We start from the raw sequence: 14534 nt of genomic DNA, 5'->3' as shown, positions 1-14534 counted from the left end.
AATACTGCTCCAGAGCCAAATACTGCTCCAGAGCTCAGCACTGTTCCAGGGCCAAGCACTGTTCCAGAGCCAAGCACTGTTCCAGAGCCAAACACTGTTCCAGAGACCAGCACTGTTCCAGAGCCCAGCACTGTTCCAGAGCCCAGCACTGTTCCAGAGCCCAGCACTGTTCCCGAGCCCAGCACTGTTCCAGAGCCAAATACTGCTCCAGAGCTCAGCACTGTTCCAGAGCCCAGCACTGATCCAGAGCCCAGCACTGATCCCGAGCCCAGCACTGTTCCCGAGCTAAACACTGTTCCAGAGCCCAGCGCTGTTCCCGAGCCCAGCGCTGTTCCCGAGCCCAGCGCTGTTCCCGAGCCCAGCACTGTTCCCGAGCCCAGCACTGTTCTCGAGCCCAGCACTGTTCCAGGGCCCAGCACTGTTCTCAAGCCCAGCACTGTTCCAGAGCCAAACACTGTTCCAGAGCCCAGCACTGTTCCAGAGCCCAGCACTGTTCCAGAGCCCAGCACTGTTCCAGAGCCCAGCACTGTTCCCGAGCTCAGCACTGTTCCAGAGCCCAGCACTGTTCCAGAGCCCAGCACTGTTCCCGAGCTCAGCACTGTTCCAGAGCCCAGCACTGTTCCCGAGCCCAGCACTGTTCCCGAGCCCAGCACTGTTCCCGAGCCCAGCACTGTTCCAGAGCCCAGCACTGTTCCTGAGCCCAGCACTGTTCGAGCCCAGCAGTGTTCTCGAGCCCAGCAGTGTTCTCGAGCCCAGCACTGTTCCAGAGCCCAGCACTGTTCCAGAGCCCAGCACTGTTCCAGAGCCCAGCACTGTTCCAGAGCCCAGCACTGTTCCAGAGCCCAGCACTGTTCCAGAGCCAAACACTGTTCCAGAGCCCAGCACTGTTCCAGAGCCCAGCACTGTTCCAGAGCCAAACACTGTTCCAGAGCCCAGCACTGTTCCAGAGCCCAGCACTGTTCCAGGGCCAAACACTGTTCCCGAGCCCAGCACTGTTCCAGGGCCCAGCACTGTTCCAGAGCCAAATACTGCTCCAGAGCTCAGCACTGTTCCAGAGCCCAGCACTGATACAGAGCCCAGCACTGATACAGAGCCCAGCACTGTTCTCAAGCCCAGCACTGCTTCAGAGCCCAGCACTGTTCCAGAGCCCAGCACTGTTCCAGAGCCAAACACTGTTCCAGAGCCCAGCACTGTTCCAGAGCCCAGCACTGTTCCAGAGCCAAACACTGTTCCAGAGCCCAGCACTGTTCCAGAGCCCAGCACTGTTCCAGAGCCAAACACTGTTCCAGAGCCCAGCACTGTTCCAGAGCCCAGCACTGTTCCAGGGCCAAACACTGTTCCCGAGCCCAGCACTGTTCCAGGGCCCAGCACTGTTCCAGAGCCAAATACTGCTCCAGAGCTCAGCACTGTTCCAGAGCCCAGCACTGATACAGAGCCCAGCACTGATACAGAGCCCAGCACTGTTCTCAAGCCCAGCACTGCTTCAGAGCCAAACACTGTTCCAGAGCCCAGCACTGTTCCAGAGCCCAGCACTGTTCCAGGGCCCAGCACTGTTCCAGGGCCCAGCACTGTTCCAGGGCCCAGCACTGTTCCACGGCCCAGCACTGTTCCACGGCCCAGCACAGTTCCACGGCCCAGCACTGTTCCACGGCCCAGCACTGTTCCACGGCCCAGCACTGTTCCACGGCCCAGCACTGTTCCACGGCCCAGCACTGTTCCCGGGCCCAGCACTGTTCCCGGGCCCAGCACTGTTCCAGAGCCCAGCACTGTTCCAGAGCCCAGCACTGTTCCAGAGCCCAGCACTGTTCCAGAACCAAACACTGTTCCAGAGCCAAGCACTGTTCCAGAGCCCAGCACTGTTCCCGAGCCCAGCACTGTTCCCGAGCCCAGCACTGTTCCCGAGCCCAGCACTGTTCCAGAGCCCAGCACTGTTCCAGAGCCCAGCACTGTTCCCGAGCCCAGCACTGTTCCCGAGCCCAGCACTGTTCCCGAGCCCAGCACTGTTCCCGAGCCCAGCACTGTTCCCGAGCCCAGCACTGTTCCAGAGCCCAGCACTGTTCCAGAGCCCAGCACTGTTCCAGAGCCAAACACTGTTCCAGAGCCAAACACTGTTCCAGAGCCAAACACTGTTCCAGAGCCAAACACTGTTCCAGAGCCAAACACTGTTCCAGAGCCAAACACTGTTCCAGAGCCAAACACTGTTCCAGAGCCAAACACTGTTCCAGAGCCAAACACTGTTCCAGAGCCAAACACTGTTCCAGAGCCAAACACTGTTCCAGAGCCAAACACTTCCAGAGCCAAACACTGTTCCAGAGCCAAACACTGTTCCAGAGCCCAGCACTGTTCCCGAGCCCAGCACTGTTCCCGAGCCCAGCACTGTTCCAGAGCCCAGCACTGTTCCAGAGCCCAGCACTGTTCCAGAGCCCAGCACTGTTCCAGAGCCCAGCACTGTTCGAGCCCAGCAGTGTTCTCGAGCCCAGCAGTGTTCTCGAGCCCAGCACTGTTCCAGAGCCCAGCACTGTTCCAGAGCCCAGCACTGTTCCAGAGCCCAGCACTGTTCCAGAGCCAAACACTGTTCCAGAGCCAAACACTGTTCCAGAGCCAAACACTGTTCCAGAGCCAAACACTGTTCCAGAGCCCAGCACTGTTCCAGAGCCCAGCACTGTTCCAGGGCCAAACACTGTTCCAAAGCCCAGCACTGTTCCAGGGCCCAGCACTGTTCCAGAGCCAAATACTGCTCCAGAGCTCAGCACTGTTCCAGAGCCCAGCACTGATACAGAGCCCAGCACTGTTCTCAAGCCCAGCACTGCTTCAGAGCCAAACACTGTTCCAGAGCCCAGCACTGTTCCAGAGCCCAGCACTGTTCCAGGGCCCAGCACTGTTCCAGGGCCCAGCACTGTTCCACGGCCCAGCACTGTTCCACGGCCCAGCACTGTTCCACGGCCCAGCACAGTTCCACGGCCCAGCACAGTTCCACGGCCCAGCACAGTTCCACGGCCCAGCACTGTTCCCGGGCCCAGCACTGTTCCCGGGCCCAGCACTGTTCCCGGGCCCAGCACTGTTCCCGGGCCCAGCACTGTTCCCGGGCCCAGCACTGTTCCAGATCCCAGCACTGTTCCAGAGCCCAGCACTGTTCCAGAGCCAAACACTGTTCCAGAGCCAAACACTGTTCCCGAGCCCAGCACTGTTCCCGAGCCCAGCACTGTTCCCGAGCCCAGCACTGTTCCAGAGCCCAGCACTGTTCCCGAGCCCAGCACTGTTCCCGAGCCCAGCACTGTTCCCGAGCCCAGCACTGTTCCCGAGCCCAGCACTGTTCCAGAGCCCAGCACTGTTCCAGAGCCAAACACTGTTCCAGAGCCAAACACTGTTCCAGAGCCAAACACTGTTCCAGAGCCAAACACTGTTCCAGAGCCAAACACTGTTCCAGGGCCAAACACTGTTCCAGGGCCAAACACTGTTCCAGAGACCAGCACTGTTCCAGAGCCCAGCACTGTTCCCGAGCCCAGCACTGTTCCCGAGCCCAGCACTGTTCTCGAGCCCAGCACTGTTCCAGAGCCCAGCACTGTTCCAGAGCCAAATACTGCTCCAGAGCTCAGCACTGTTCCAGAGCCCAGCACTGATCCAGAGCCCAGCACTGTTCCCGAGCCCAGCACTGTTCCCGAGCTAAACACTGTTCCAGAGCCCAGCGCTGTTCCCGAGCCCAGCGCTGTTCCCGAGCCCAGCGCTGTTCCCGAGCCCAGCGCTGTTCCCGAGCCCAGCACTGTTCCCGAGCCCAGCACTGTTCCCGAGCCCAGCACTGTTCCCGAGCCCAGCACTGTTCCCGAGCCCAGCACTGTTCTCGAGCCCAGCACTGTTCCAGGGCCCAGCACTGTTCTCAAGCCCAGCACTGTTCCAGAGCCAAACACTGTTCCAGAGCCCAGCACTGTTCCAGAGCCAAATACTGCTCCAGAGCTCAGCACTGTTCCAGGGCCAAGCACTGTTCCAGAGCCAAGCACTGTTCCAGAGCCAAACACTGTTCCAGAGACCAGCACTGTTCCAGAGCCCAGCACTGTTCCCGAGCCCAGCACTGTTCCAGAGCCAAATACTGCTCCAGAGCTCAGCACTGTTCCAGAGCCCAGCACTGATCCAGAGCCCAGCACTGTTCCCGAGCCCAGCACTGTTCCCGAGCTAAACACTGTTCCAGAGCCCAGCGCTGTTCCAGAGCCCAGCGCTGTTCCCGAGCCCAGCGCTGTTCCCGAGCCCAGCACTGTTCCCGAGCCCAGCACTGTTCCCGAGCCCAGCACTGTTCCCGAGCCCAGCACTGTTCCCGAGCCCAGCACTGTTCTCGAGCCCAGCACTGTTCCAGAGCCCAGCACTGTTCCAGAGCCAAACACTGTTCCAGAGCCCAGCACTGTTCCAGAGCCCAGCACTGTTCCAGAGCCCAGCACTGTTCCCGAGCTCAGCACTGTTCCAGAGCCCAGCACTGTTCCCGAGCCCAGCACTGTTCCCGAGCCCAGCACTGTTCCCGAGCCCAGCACTGTTCCAGAGCCCAGCACTGTTCCTGAGCCCAGCACTGTTCGAGCCCAGCACTGTTCTCGAGCCCAGCACTGTTCTCGAGCCCAGCACTGTTCCAGAGCCCAGCACTGTTCCAGAGCCCAGCACTGTTCCAGAGCCCAGCACTGTTCCAGAGCCAAACACTGTTCCAGAGCCAAGCACTGTTCCAGAGCCCAGCACTGTTCCAGGGCCAAACACTGTTCCAAAGCCCAGCACTGTTCCAGGGCCCAGCACTGTTCCAGAGCCAAATACTGCTCCAGAGCTCAGCACTGTTCCAGAGCCCAGCACTGCTTCAGAGCCAAACACTGTTCCAGAGCCCAGCACTGTTCCAGAGCCCAGCACTGTTCCAGGGCCCAGCACTGTTCCAGGGCCCAGCACTGTTCCAGGGCCCAGCACTGTTCCAGGGCCCAGCACTGTTCCACGGCCCAGCACTGTTCCACGGCCCAGCACTGTTCCACGGCCCAGCACTGTTCCACGGCCCAGCACTGTTCCACGGCCCAGCACAGTTCCACGGCCCAGCACAGTTCCACGGCCCAGCACTGTTCCACGGCCCAGCACTGTTCCACGGCCCAGCACTGTTCCACGGCCCAGCACTGTTCCACGGCCCAGCACTGTTCCACGGCCCAGCACTGTTCCCGGGCCCAGCACTGTTCCCGGGCCCAGCACTGTTCCCGGGCCCAGCACTGTTCCCGGGCCCAGCACTGTTCCAGAGCCCAGCACTGTTCCAGAGCCCAGCACTGTTCCAGAGCCCAGCACTGTTCCAGAGCCCAGCACTGTTCCAGAGCCAAACACTGTTCCAGAGCCAAACACTGTTCCAGAGCCAAACACTGTTCCAGAGCCAAACACTGTTCCAGAGCCAAACACTGTTCCCGGGCCCAGCACTGTTCCAGAGCCCAGCACTGTTCCAGAGCCCAGCACTGTTCCAGAGCCCAGCACTGTTCCAGAGCCCAGCACTGTTCCAGAGCCCAGCACTGTTCCAGAGCCAAACACTGTTCCAGAGCCAAACACTGTTCCCGAGCCCAGCACTGTTCCCGAGCCCAGCACTGTTCCCGAGCCCAGCACTGTTCCAGAGCCCAGCACTGTTCCAGAGCCCAGCACTGTTCCAGAGCCCAGCACTGTTCCAGAGCCCAGCACTGTTCCAGAGCCAAACACTGTTCCAGAGCCAAACACTGTTCCAGAGCCAAACACTGTTCCAGAGCCAAACACTGTTCCAGAGCCAAACACTGTTCCAGAGCCAAACACTGTTCCAGAGCCAAACACTGTTCCAGAGCCAAACACTGTTCCAGAGCCAAACACTGTTCCAGGGCCAAACACTGTTCCAGGGCCAAACACTGTTCCAGGGCCAAACACTGTTCCAGGGCCAAACACTGTTCCAGGGCCAAACACTGTTCCAGGGCCAAACACTGTTCCAGGGCCAAACACTGTTCCAGAGCCAAACACTGTTCCAGAGCCCAGCACTGTTCCGGTGCCCAGCACTGTTCCAAAGCCCAGCACTGTTCCACAGCCCAGCACTGTTCCACAGCCCAGCACTGTTCCACAGCCCAGCACTGTTCCACAGCCCAGCACTGTTCCACAGCCCAGCACTGTTCCACAGCCCAGCACTGTTCCAGAGCCAAGCACTGATACAGAGCCCAGCACTGTTCCAGAGCCCAGCACTGTTCTCAAGCCCAGCACTGTTCCAGAGCCCAGCACTGTTCCAGAGCCCAGCACTGTTCCCGAGCCCAGCACTGTTCCCGAGCCCAGCACTGTTCCCGAGCCCAGCACTGTTCCCGAGCCCAGCACTGTTCCCGAGCCCAGCACTGTTCCCGAGCCCAGCACTGTTCCCGAGCCCAGCACTGTTCCCGAGCCCAGCACTGTTCCCGAGCCCAGCACTGTTCCCGAGCCCAGCACTGTTCCCGAGCCCAGCACTGTTCCGGAGCCCAGCACTGTTCCGGAGCCCAGCACTGTTCCGGAGCCCAGCACTGTTCCGGAGCTCAGCACTGTTCCGGAGCCCAGCACTGTTCCGGAGCCCAGCACTGTTCCGGAGCCCAGCACTGTTTTGGAGCCAAACACTGTTCCGGAGCCCAGCGCTGTTCCAGAGCCAAGCGCTGTTCCAGAGCCAAGCGCTGTTCCAGAGCCAAACGCTGTTCCAGAGCCAAACGCTGTTCCAGAGCCAAACGCTGTTCCAGAGCCAAACGCTGTTCCAGAGCCAAACGCTGTTCCAGAGCCAAACACTGTTCCAGAGTCCAACACTGTTCCAGAGCCAAGCACTGTTCCAGAGCCCAGCATTGTTCCAAAGCCCAGCACTGTTCCAGAGCCAAATACTGTTCCAGAGCCCAGCACTGTTCCAGAGCCCAGCACTGTTCCAGAGCCCAGCACTGTTCCAGAGCCCAGCACTGTTCCAGAGCCCAGCACTGTTCCAGAGCCCAGCACTGTTCCAGAGCCCAGCACTGTTCCAGAGCCAAACACTGTTCCAGAGCCAAACACTGTTCCAGAGCCAAACACTGTTCCAGAGCCCAGCACTGTTCCAGAGCCCAGCACTGTTCCAGAGCCAAACACTGTTCCAGGGCCAAACACTGTTCCAGGGCCAAACACTGTTCCAGGGCCAAACACTGTTCCAGGGCCAAACACTGTTCCAGGGCCAAACACTGTTCCAGGGCCAAACATTGTTCCGGAGCCCAGCACTGTTCCAGGGCCCAGCATCCATGGATGAGAATGTAAAAGGTATGATCAGTAAGTTCGCAGATGACACGAAAATTGGTGGGGTGGTAAATTGCGAGGAGGAAAGCCTCAGGCTACAGGACGATATAAACGGGTTGGTCAGATGGGCGGAAAAGTGGCAAATGGAATTTAACCCTGAAAAGTGCGAGGTGATGCATTTTGGACGGACAATTAAGGCAAGGGAATACACAATGAGTGGTAGGACCCTAGGAAGTACAGAGAGTCAGAGGGACCTTGGTGTACATGTACATAGATCCCTGAAGGCAGTGGAACAGGTAGATAAGGTGGTTAAAAAGGCATATGGGATACTTGCCTTCATTAGCCGAGGCATAGAATATAAGAGCAGGGAGGTTATGATGGAGCTGTACAAAACGCTGGTGAGGCCACAGCTGGAGTACTGTGTGCAGTTCTGGTCGCCTCACTATAGGAAGGATGTGATTGCTTTGGAGAGGGTGCAGAGAAGATTCACCAGGATGTTACCTGGGATGGAGCGCCTCAGCTATGAAGAAAGACTAAACAGGCTGGGGTTGTTTTCCTTGGAGCAAAGAAGGCTGAGGGGGGACCTGATTGAGGTGTACAAAATGATGAGGGGCATAGATAGGGTAGACAAAGAGGAACTTTTCCCCTTAGTAGGGGGGTCAATAACAAGGGGGCATAGATTCAGGGTAAGGGGCAGGAGATTTAGAGGGGATTTGAGGAGGAACTTTTTCACCCAGAGGGTGGTTGGAATGTGGAACTCAATGCCTGAAAGGGTGGTGGAGGCAGGAACCCTCACAACATTCAAGAAGCATTTGGATGAGCACTTGAAATGCCATTGCATACAAGGCTACGGACCAAATGCTGGAAAATGGGATTAGACTGGACAGGGATGGATGGGCGGCGCAGACACGATGGGCCGAAGGGCCTCTTTCTGTGCTGTAAAACTCTATGACTCTATGACACTGTTCCAAAGCCCAGCACTGTTCCAGAGCCCAGCACTGTTCCAGAGCCCAGCACTGATCCCGAGCCCAGCACTGTTCTCGAGCCCAGCACTGTTCCAGAGCCCAGCACTGTTCCAGAGCCCAGCACTGTTCTCGAGCCCAGCACTGTTCTCGAGCCCAGCACTGTTCCGGAGCCCAGCACTGTTCCGGAGCCCAGCACTGTTCCGGAGCCCAGCACTGTTCCGGAGCCCAGCACTGTTCCGGAGCCCAGCACTGTTCCGGAGCCCAGCACTGTTCCGGAGCCCAGCACTGTTCCCGAGCCCAGCACTGTTCCAGAGCCCAGCACTGTCCCAGAGCCCAGCATTGTTCTCGAGCCCAGCACTGTTCCAGAGCCAAACACTGTTCCAAAGCCCAGCACTCTTCCAGAGCCAAACACTGTTCCAAAGCCCAGCACTGTTCCAGAGCCCAGCACTGTTCTCAAGCCCAGCACTGTTCCAGAGCCCAGCACTGTTCCAGAGCCCAGCACTGTTCCAGAGCCCAGCACTGTTCCAGAGCCCAGCACTGTTCTCGAGCCCAGCACTGATCCAGAGCCCAGCACTGTTCCAGAGCCCAGCACTGTTCCAAAGCCAAATACTGTTCCAGAGCCCAGCACTGTTCCAGAGCCAAACACTGTTCCAGAGCCCAGCACTGTTCCAGAGCCCAGCACTGTTCCAGAGCCCAGCACTGTTCTCGAGCCCAGCACTGATCCAGAGCCCAGCACTGTTCCAGAGCCCAGCACTGTTCCAAAGCCAAATACTGTTCCAGTGCCCAGCACTGTTCCAGAGCCAAACACTGTTCCAGAGCCCAGCACTGTTCCAGAGCCAAACACTGTTCCAGAGCCAAACACTGTTCCAGAGCCCAGCACTGTTCCAGAGCCCAGCACTGTTCCAGAGCCCAGCACTGTTCCAGAGCCCAGCACTGTTCCAGAGCCCAGCACTGATCCCGAGCCCCGCACTGATCCCGAGCCCAGCACTGTTCCAGAGCCCAGCACTGATCCCAAGCCCAGCACTGTTCCAGAGCCCAGCACTGTTCCAGAGCCCAGCACTGTTCCCGAGCCAAGCACTGTTCCACAGCCCAGCACTGTTCCACAGCCCAGCACTGTTCCACAGCCCAGCACTGTTCCACAGCCCAGCACTGTTCCACAGCCCAGCACTGTTCCAGAGCCCAGCACTGTTCCGGAGCCAAACACTGTTCCGGAGCCAAACACTGTTCCGGAGCCAAACACTGTTCCGGAGCCAAACACTGTTCCGGAGCCAAACACTGTTCCGGAGCCAAACACTGATCCGGAGCCAAACACTGATCCGGAGCCAAACACTGATCCGGAGCCAAACACTGTTCCGGAGCCCAGCACTGTTCCGGAGCCAAACACTGTTCCAGGGCCAAACACTGTTCCAGGGCCAAACACTGTTCCAGGGCCAAACACTGTTCCAGAGCCAAACACTGTTCCAGAGCCAAACACTGTTCCAGAGCCAAACACTGTTCCAGAGCCAAACACTGTTCCAGAGCCAAACACTGTTCCAGAGCCAAACACTGTTCCAGAGCCAAACACTGTTCCAGAGCCAAACACTGTTCCAGAGCCAAACACTGTTCCAGAGCCAAACACTGTTCCAGAGCCAAACACTGTTCCAGGGCCAAACACTGTTCCAGGGCCAAACACTGTTCCAGAGCCAAACACTGTTCCAGGGCCAAACACTGTTCCAGGGCCAAACACTGTTCCAGAGCCAAGCACTGTTCCCGAGCCCAGCACTGATCCCGAGCCCAGCCCTGTTCCAGAGCCCAGCACTGTTCCAGAGCCCAGCACTGTGCTCGAGCCCAGCACTGTTCCAGAGCCCAGCACTGTTCTCGAGCCCAGCACTGTTCCAGGGCCCAGCACTGTTCCCGAGCCCAGCACTGTTCCAGAGCCCAGCGCTGTTCCAGAGCCCAGCGCTGTTCCAGAGCCCAGCGCTGTTCCAGAGCCCAGCGCTGTTCTAGAGCCCAGCGCTGTTCTAGAGCCCAGCGCTGTTCTAGAGCCCAGCGCTGTTCTAGAGCCCAGCGCTGTTCCCGAGCCCAGCACTGTTCCAGAGCCCAGCACTGTTCCCGAGCCCAGCACTGTTCTCGAGCCCAGCACTGTTCACGAGCCCAGCACTGTTCCGGAGCCCAGCACTGTTCCGGAGCCCAGCACTGTTCCGGAGCCCAGCACTGTTCCGGAGCCCAGCACTGTTCCCGAGCCCAGCACTGTTCCCGAGCCCAGCACTGTTCCCGAGCCCAGCACTGTTCCCGAGCCCAGCACTGTTCCAGAGCCAAACACTGTTCCAGAGCCCAGCACTGTTCCAGAGCCCAGCACTGTTCCAGAGCCCAGCACTGTTCTCGAGCCCAGCACTGATCCAGAGCCCAGCACTGTTCCAGAGCCCAGCACTGTTCCAAAGCCAAATACTGTTCCAGAGCCCAGCACTGTTCCAGAGCCAAACACTGTTCCAGAGCCCAGCACTGTTCCAGAGCCCAGCACTGTTCCCGAGCCAAGCACTGTTCCATAGCCCAGCACTGTTCCACAGCCCAGCACTGTTCCACAGCCCAGCACTGTTCCACAGCCCAGCACTGTTCCCCAGCCCAGCACTGTTCCAGAGCCCAGCACTGTTCCAGAGCCAAACACTGTTCCGGAGCCAAACACTGTTCCGGAGCCAAACACTGTTCCGGAGCCAAACACTGTTCCGGAGCCAAACACTGTTCCGGAGCCAAACACTGTTCCGGAGCCAAACACTGTTCCGGAGCCAAACACTGTTCCGGAGCCCAGCACTGTTCCGGAGCCAAACACTGTTCCATGGCCAAACACTGTTCCAGGGCCAAACACTGTTCCAGAGCCAAACACTGTTCCAGAGCCAAACACTGTTCCAGAGCCAAACACTGTTCCAGAGCCAAACACTGTTCCAGAGCCAAACACTGTTCCAGAGCCAAACACTGTTCCAGAGCCAAACACTGTTCCAGAGCCAAACACTGTTCCAGAGCCAAACACTGTTCCAGGGCCAAACACTGTTCCAGGGCCAAACACTGTTCCAGAGCCAAACACTGTTCCAGGGCCAAACACTGTTCCAGGGCCAAGCACTGTTCCAGAGCCAAGCACTGTTCCCGAGCCCAGCACTGATCCCGAGCCCAGCCCTGTTCCAGAGCCCAGCACTGTTCCAGAGCCCAGCACTGTGCTCGAGCCCAGCACTGTTCCAGAGCCCAGCACTGTTCTCGAGCCCAGCACTGTTCCAGGGCCCAGCACTGTTCCCGAGCCCAGCACTGTTCCCGAGCCCAGCACTGTTCCAGAGCCCAGCACTGTTCCAGAGCCCAGCACTGTTCCAGAGCCCAGCACTGTTCCAGAGCCCAGCACGGTTCCAGAGCCCAGCGCTGTTCCAGAGCCCAGCGCTGTTCCAGAGCCCAGCGCTGTTCTAGAGCCCAGCGCTGTTCTCGAGCCCAGCACTGTTCCCGAGCCCAGCACTGTTCTCGAGCCCAGCACTGTTCACGAGCCCAGCACCGTTCCGGAGCCCAGCACCGTTCCGGAGCCCAGCACCGTTCCGGAGCCCAGCACTGTTCCGGAGCCCAGCACTGTTCCGGAGCCCAGCACTGTTCCAGAGCCCAGCACTGTTCCCGAGCCCAGCACTGTCCCAGAGCCCAGCATTGTTCTCGAGCCCAGCACTGTTCCAGAGCCAAACACTGTTCCAAAGCCCAGCACTCTTCCAGAGCCAAACACTGTTCCAAAGCCCAGCACTGTTCCAGAGCCCAGCACTGTTCCAGAGCCCAGCACTGTTCCAGAGCCCAGCACTGTTCCAGAGCCCAGCACTGTTCCAGAGCCCAGCACTGTTCCAGAGCCCAGCACTGTTCCAGAGCCCAGCACTGTTCCAGAGCCCAGCACTGTTCCAGAGCCCAGCACTGTTCCAGAGCCCAGCACTGTTCCAGAGCCCAGCACTGTTCCAGAGCCCAGCACTGATCCAGAGCCCAGCACTGTTCCAGAGCCCAGCACTGTTCCAAAGCCAAATACTGTTCCAGAGCCCAGCACTGTTCCAGAGCCAAACACTGTTCCAGAGCCCAGCACTGTTCCAGAGCCCAGCACTGTTCCAGAGCCCAGCACTGTTCCCGAGCCCAGCACTGATCCAGAGCCCAGCACTGTTCCAGAGCCCAGCACTGTTCCAAAGCCAAATACTGTTCCAGAGCCCAGCACTGTTCCAGAGCCAAACACTGTTCCAGAGCCCAGCACTGTTCCAGAGCCAAACACTGTTCCAGAGCCAAACACTGTTCCAGAGCCCAGCACTGTTCCAGAGCCCAGCACTGTTCCAGAGCCCAGCACTGTTCCAGAGCCCAGCACTGATCCCGAGCCCCGCACTGATCCCGAGCCCAGCACTGTTCCAGAGCCCAGCACTGATCCCGAGCCCAGCACTGTTCCAGAGCCCAGCACTGTTCCAGAGCCCAGCACTGTTCCCGAGCCAAGCACTGTTCCACAGCCCAGCACTGTTCCACAGCCCAGCACTGTTCCACAGCCCAGCACTGTTCCCCAGCCCAGCACTGTTCCGGAGCCCAGCACTGTTCCGGAGCCAAACACTGTTCCGGAGCCAAACACTGTTCCGGAGCCAAACACTGTTCCGGAGCCAAACACTGTTCCGGAGCCCAGCACTGTTCCGGAGCCAAACACTGTTCCAGGGCCAAACACTGTTCCAGGGCCAAACACTGTTCCAGAGCCAAACACTGTTCCAGAGCCAAACACTGTTCCAGAGCCAAACACTGTTCCAGAGCCAAACACTGTTCCAGAGCCAAACACTGTTCCAGAGCCAAACACTGTTCCAGAGCCAAACACTGTTCCAGAGCCAAACACTGTTCCAGAGCCAAACACTGTTCCAGAGCCAAACACTGTTCCAGGGCCAAACACTGTTCCAGGGCCAAACACTGTTCCAGGGCCAAACACTGTTCCAGAGCCAAACACTGTTCCAGAGCCAAACACTGTTCCAGGGCCAAACACTGTTCCAGGGCCAAACACTGTTCCAGAGCCAAGCACTGTTCCAGAGCCCAGCACTGATCCCGAGCCCAGCACTGTTCCAGAGCCCAGCACTGTTCCAGAGCCCAGCACTGTTCCAGAGCCCAGCACTGTTCCAGAGCCCAGCACTGTTCCAGAGCCCAGCACTGTTCCAGAGCCCAGCACTGTTCCAGGGCCCAGCACTGTTCCCGAGCCCAGCACTGTTCTCGAGCCCAGCACTGTTCCAGAGCCCAGCACTGTTCCAGAGCCCAGCACTGTTCCAGAGCCCAGCACTGTTCCAGAGCCCAGCACTGTTCCAGAGCCCAGCACTGTTCCAGAGCCCAGCACTGTTCCAGAGCCCAGCACTGTTCTCGAGCCCAGCACTGTTCTAGAGCCCAGCGCTGTTCTAGAGCCCAGCGCTGTTCTAGAGCCCAGCACTGTTCTCGAGCCCAGCACTGTTCCAGAGCCCAGCACTGTTCCAGAGCCCAGCACTGTTCCAGAGCCCAGCACTGTTCCCGAGCCCAGCACTGTTCCCGAGCCCAGCACTGTTCTCGAGCCCAGCACTGTTCTCGAGCCCAGCACTGTTCTCGAGCCCAGCACTGTTCCAAACCCCAGCACTGTTCTCGAGCCCAGCACTGTTCCAGAGTCAGGTCAGCAACCTGCAGCCAGTATGCTTCAAGTGCTACAGTTGAGCTCAGAACCAGGAACATTTGTGAGAGGTCAAGTTTAGTCATTGAGCCAGTGATCTTTTGTTCTACTCAGGGAGACAGACTTTCCTTCTTCCTTTGGACCATTCACTGGAATGGGCAAGACTGGGAACAAGCCTTGTGGTGGATCTCGGAATAACCCAAGTCCTTACCACTTTGGGATCTGCACCAATGGGCTGCAACAATCAGCAACTGCCCTCATCCCTGAAGTGGGGACCACCCTGTCCCAACTGTTTTCTTTGATAGTCTACAGGGGCGATGACTTACAAACTTCAACAACCCAACTCCCGTATGCAGATGAGACGTTACCTTTCCTGTTTCCATCGCCTCTTTCTCTATTAGTCTCTGACCCTTCACTGTTTCCGTGCGTCCTTCCTTCTCTGACGCCAGGTCCTTGATCCTAGCGGCCTTCTTCAGAGATATTCTCACGCTGCTTCTGCTGAAGAAAGAACCAAAATTACAGGGTTTGATTGTCCAATTGGTTAGTGAGCTTCCCGCTGTCATACAAGCCGGAAAAACAAAAGACTTGCATTTCTCCAGCGCCTTTCACCACCTCAGGACGTCCCAAAGCACTTTACAGCCAATGAAGTACTTCATGAAGTGTAGTCACTGTTGTAATGTAGGAAACGTGGTAGCCAATTTGTGCACAGCAAGCTCCCACAAACAGCAATG

General features: G+C 58.4%; 1 protein-coding gene across 3 annotated transcripts in view; it reads right to left on the bottom strand.

The window, feature by feature from the left end:
* abcc2 (ATP binding cassette subfamily C member 2) overlaps positions 1 to 14534 on the bottom strand; it is a 109672-nt gene that overhangs the window by 29160 nt on the left and 65978 nt on the right. For 2 of the 3 annotated variants that reach the window (XM_085994203.1, XM_085994200.1), the window contains exon 21: positions 14172 to 14301. In XM_085994203.1, coding sequence (XP_085850329.1) covers positions 14172 to 14301 — 130 coding nt within the window. The remainder of the gene's footprint in view (positions 1 to 14171; positions 14302 to 14534) is intronic. The other variant, XM_085994201.1, reaches the window with a different exon arrangement.

Source organism: Somniosus microcephalus, chromosome 8, assembly GCF_052327205.1.
Source record: "Somniosus microcephalus isolate GS21.2 chromosome 8, FLI_Smic_1.0, whole genome shotgun sequence".
NCBI classification, from domain to species: domain Eukaryota; kingdom Metazoa; phylum Chordata; class Chondrichthyes; order Squaliformes; family Somniosidae; genus Somniosus; species Somniosus microcephalus.
Note: the sequence above shows the minus strand (reverse complement) of the source record. Positions and strands in the feature narration are given on the sequence as shown.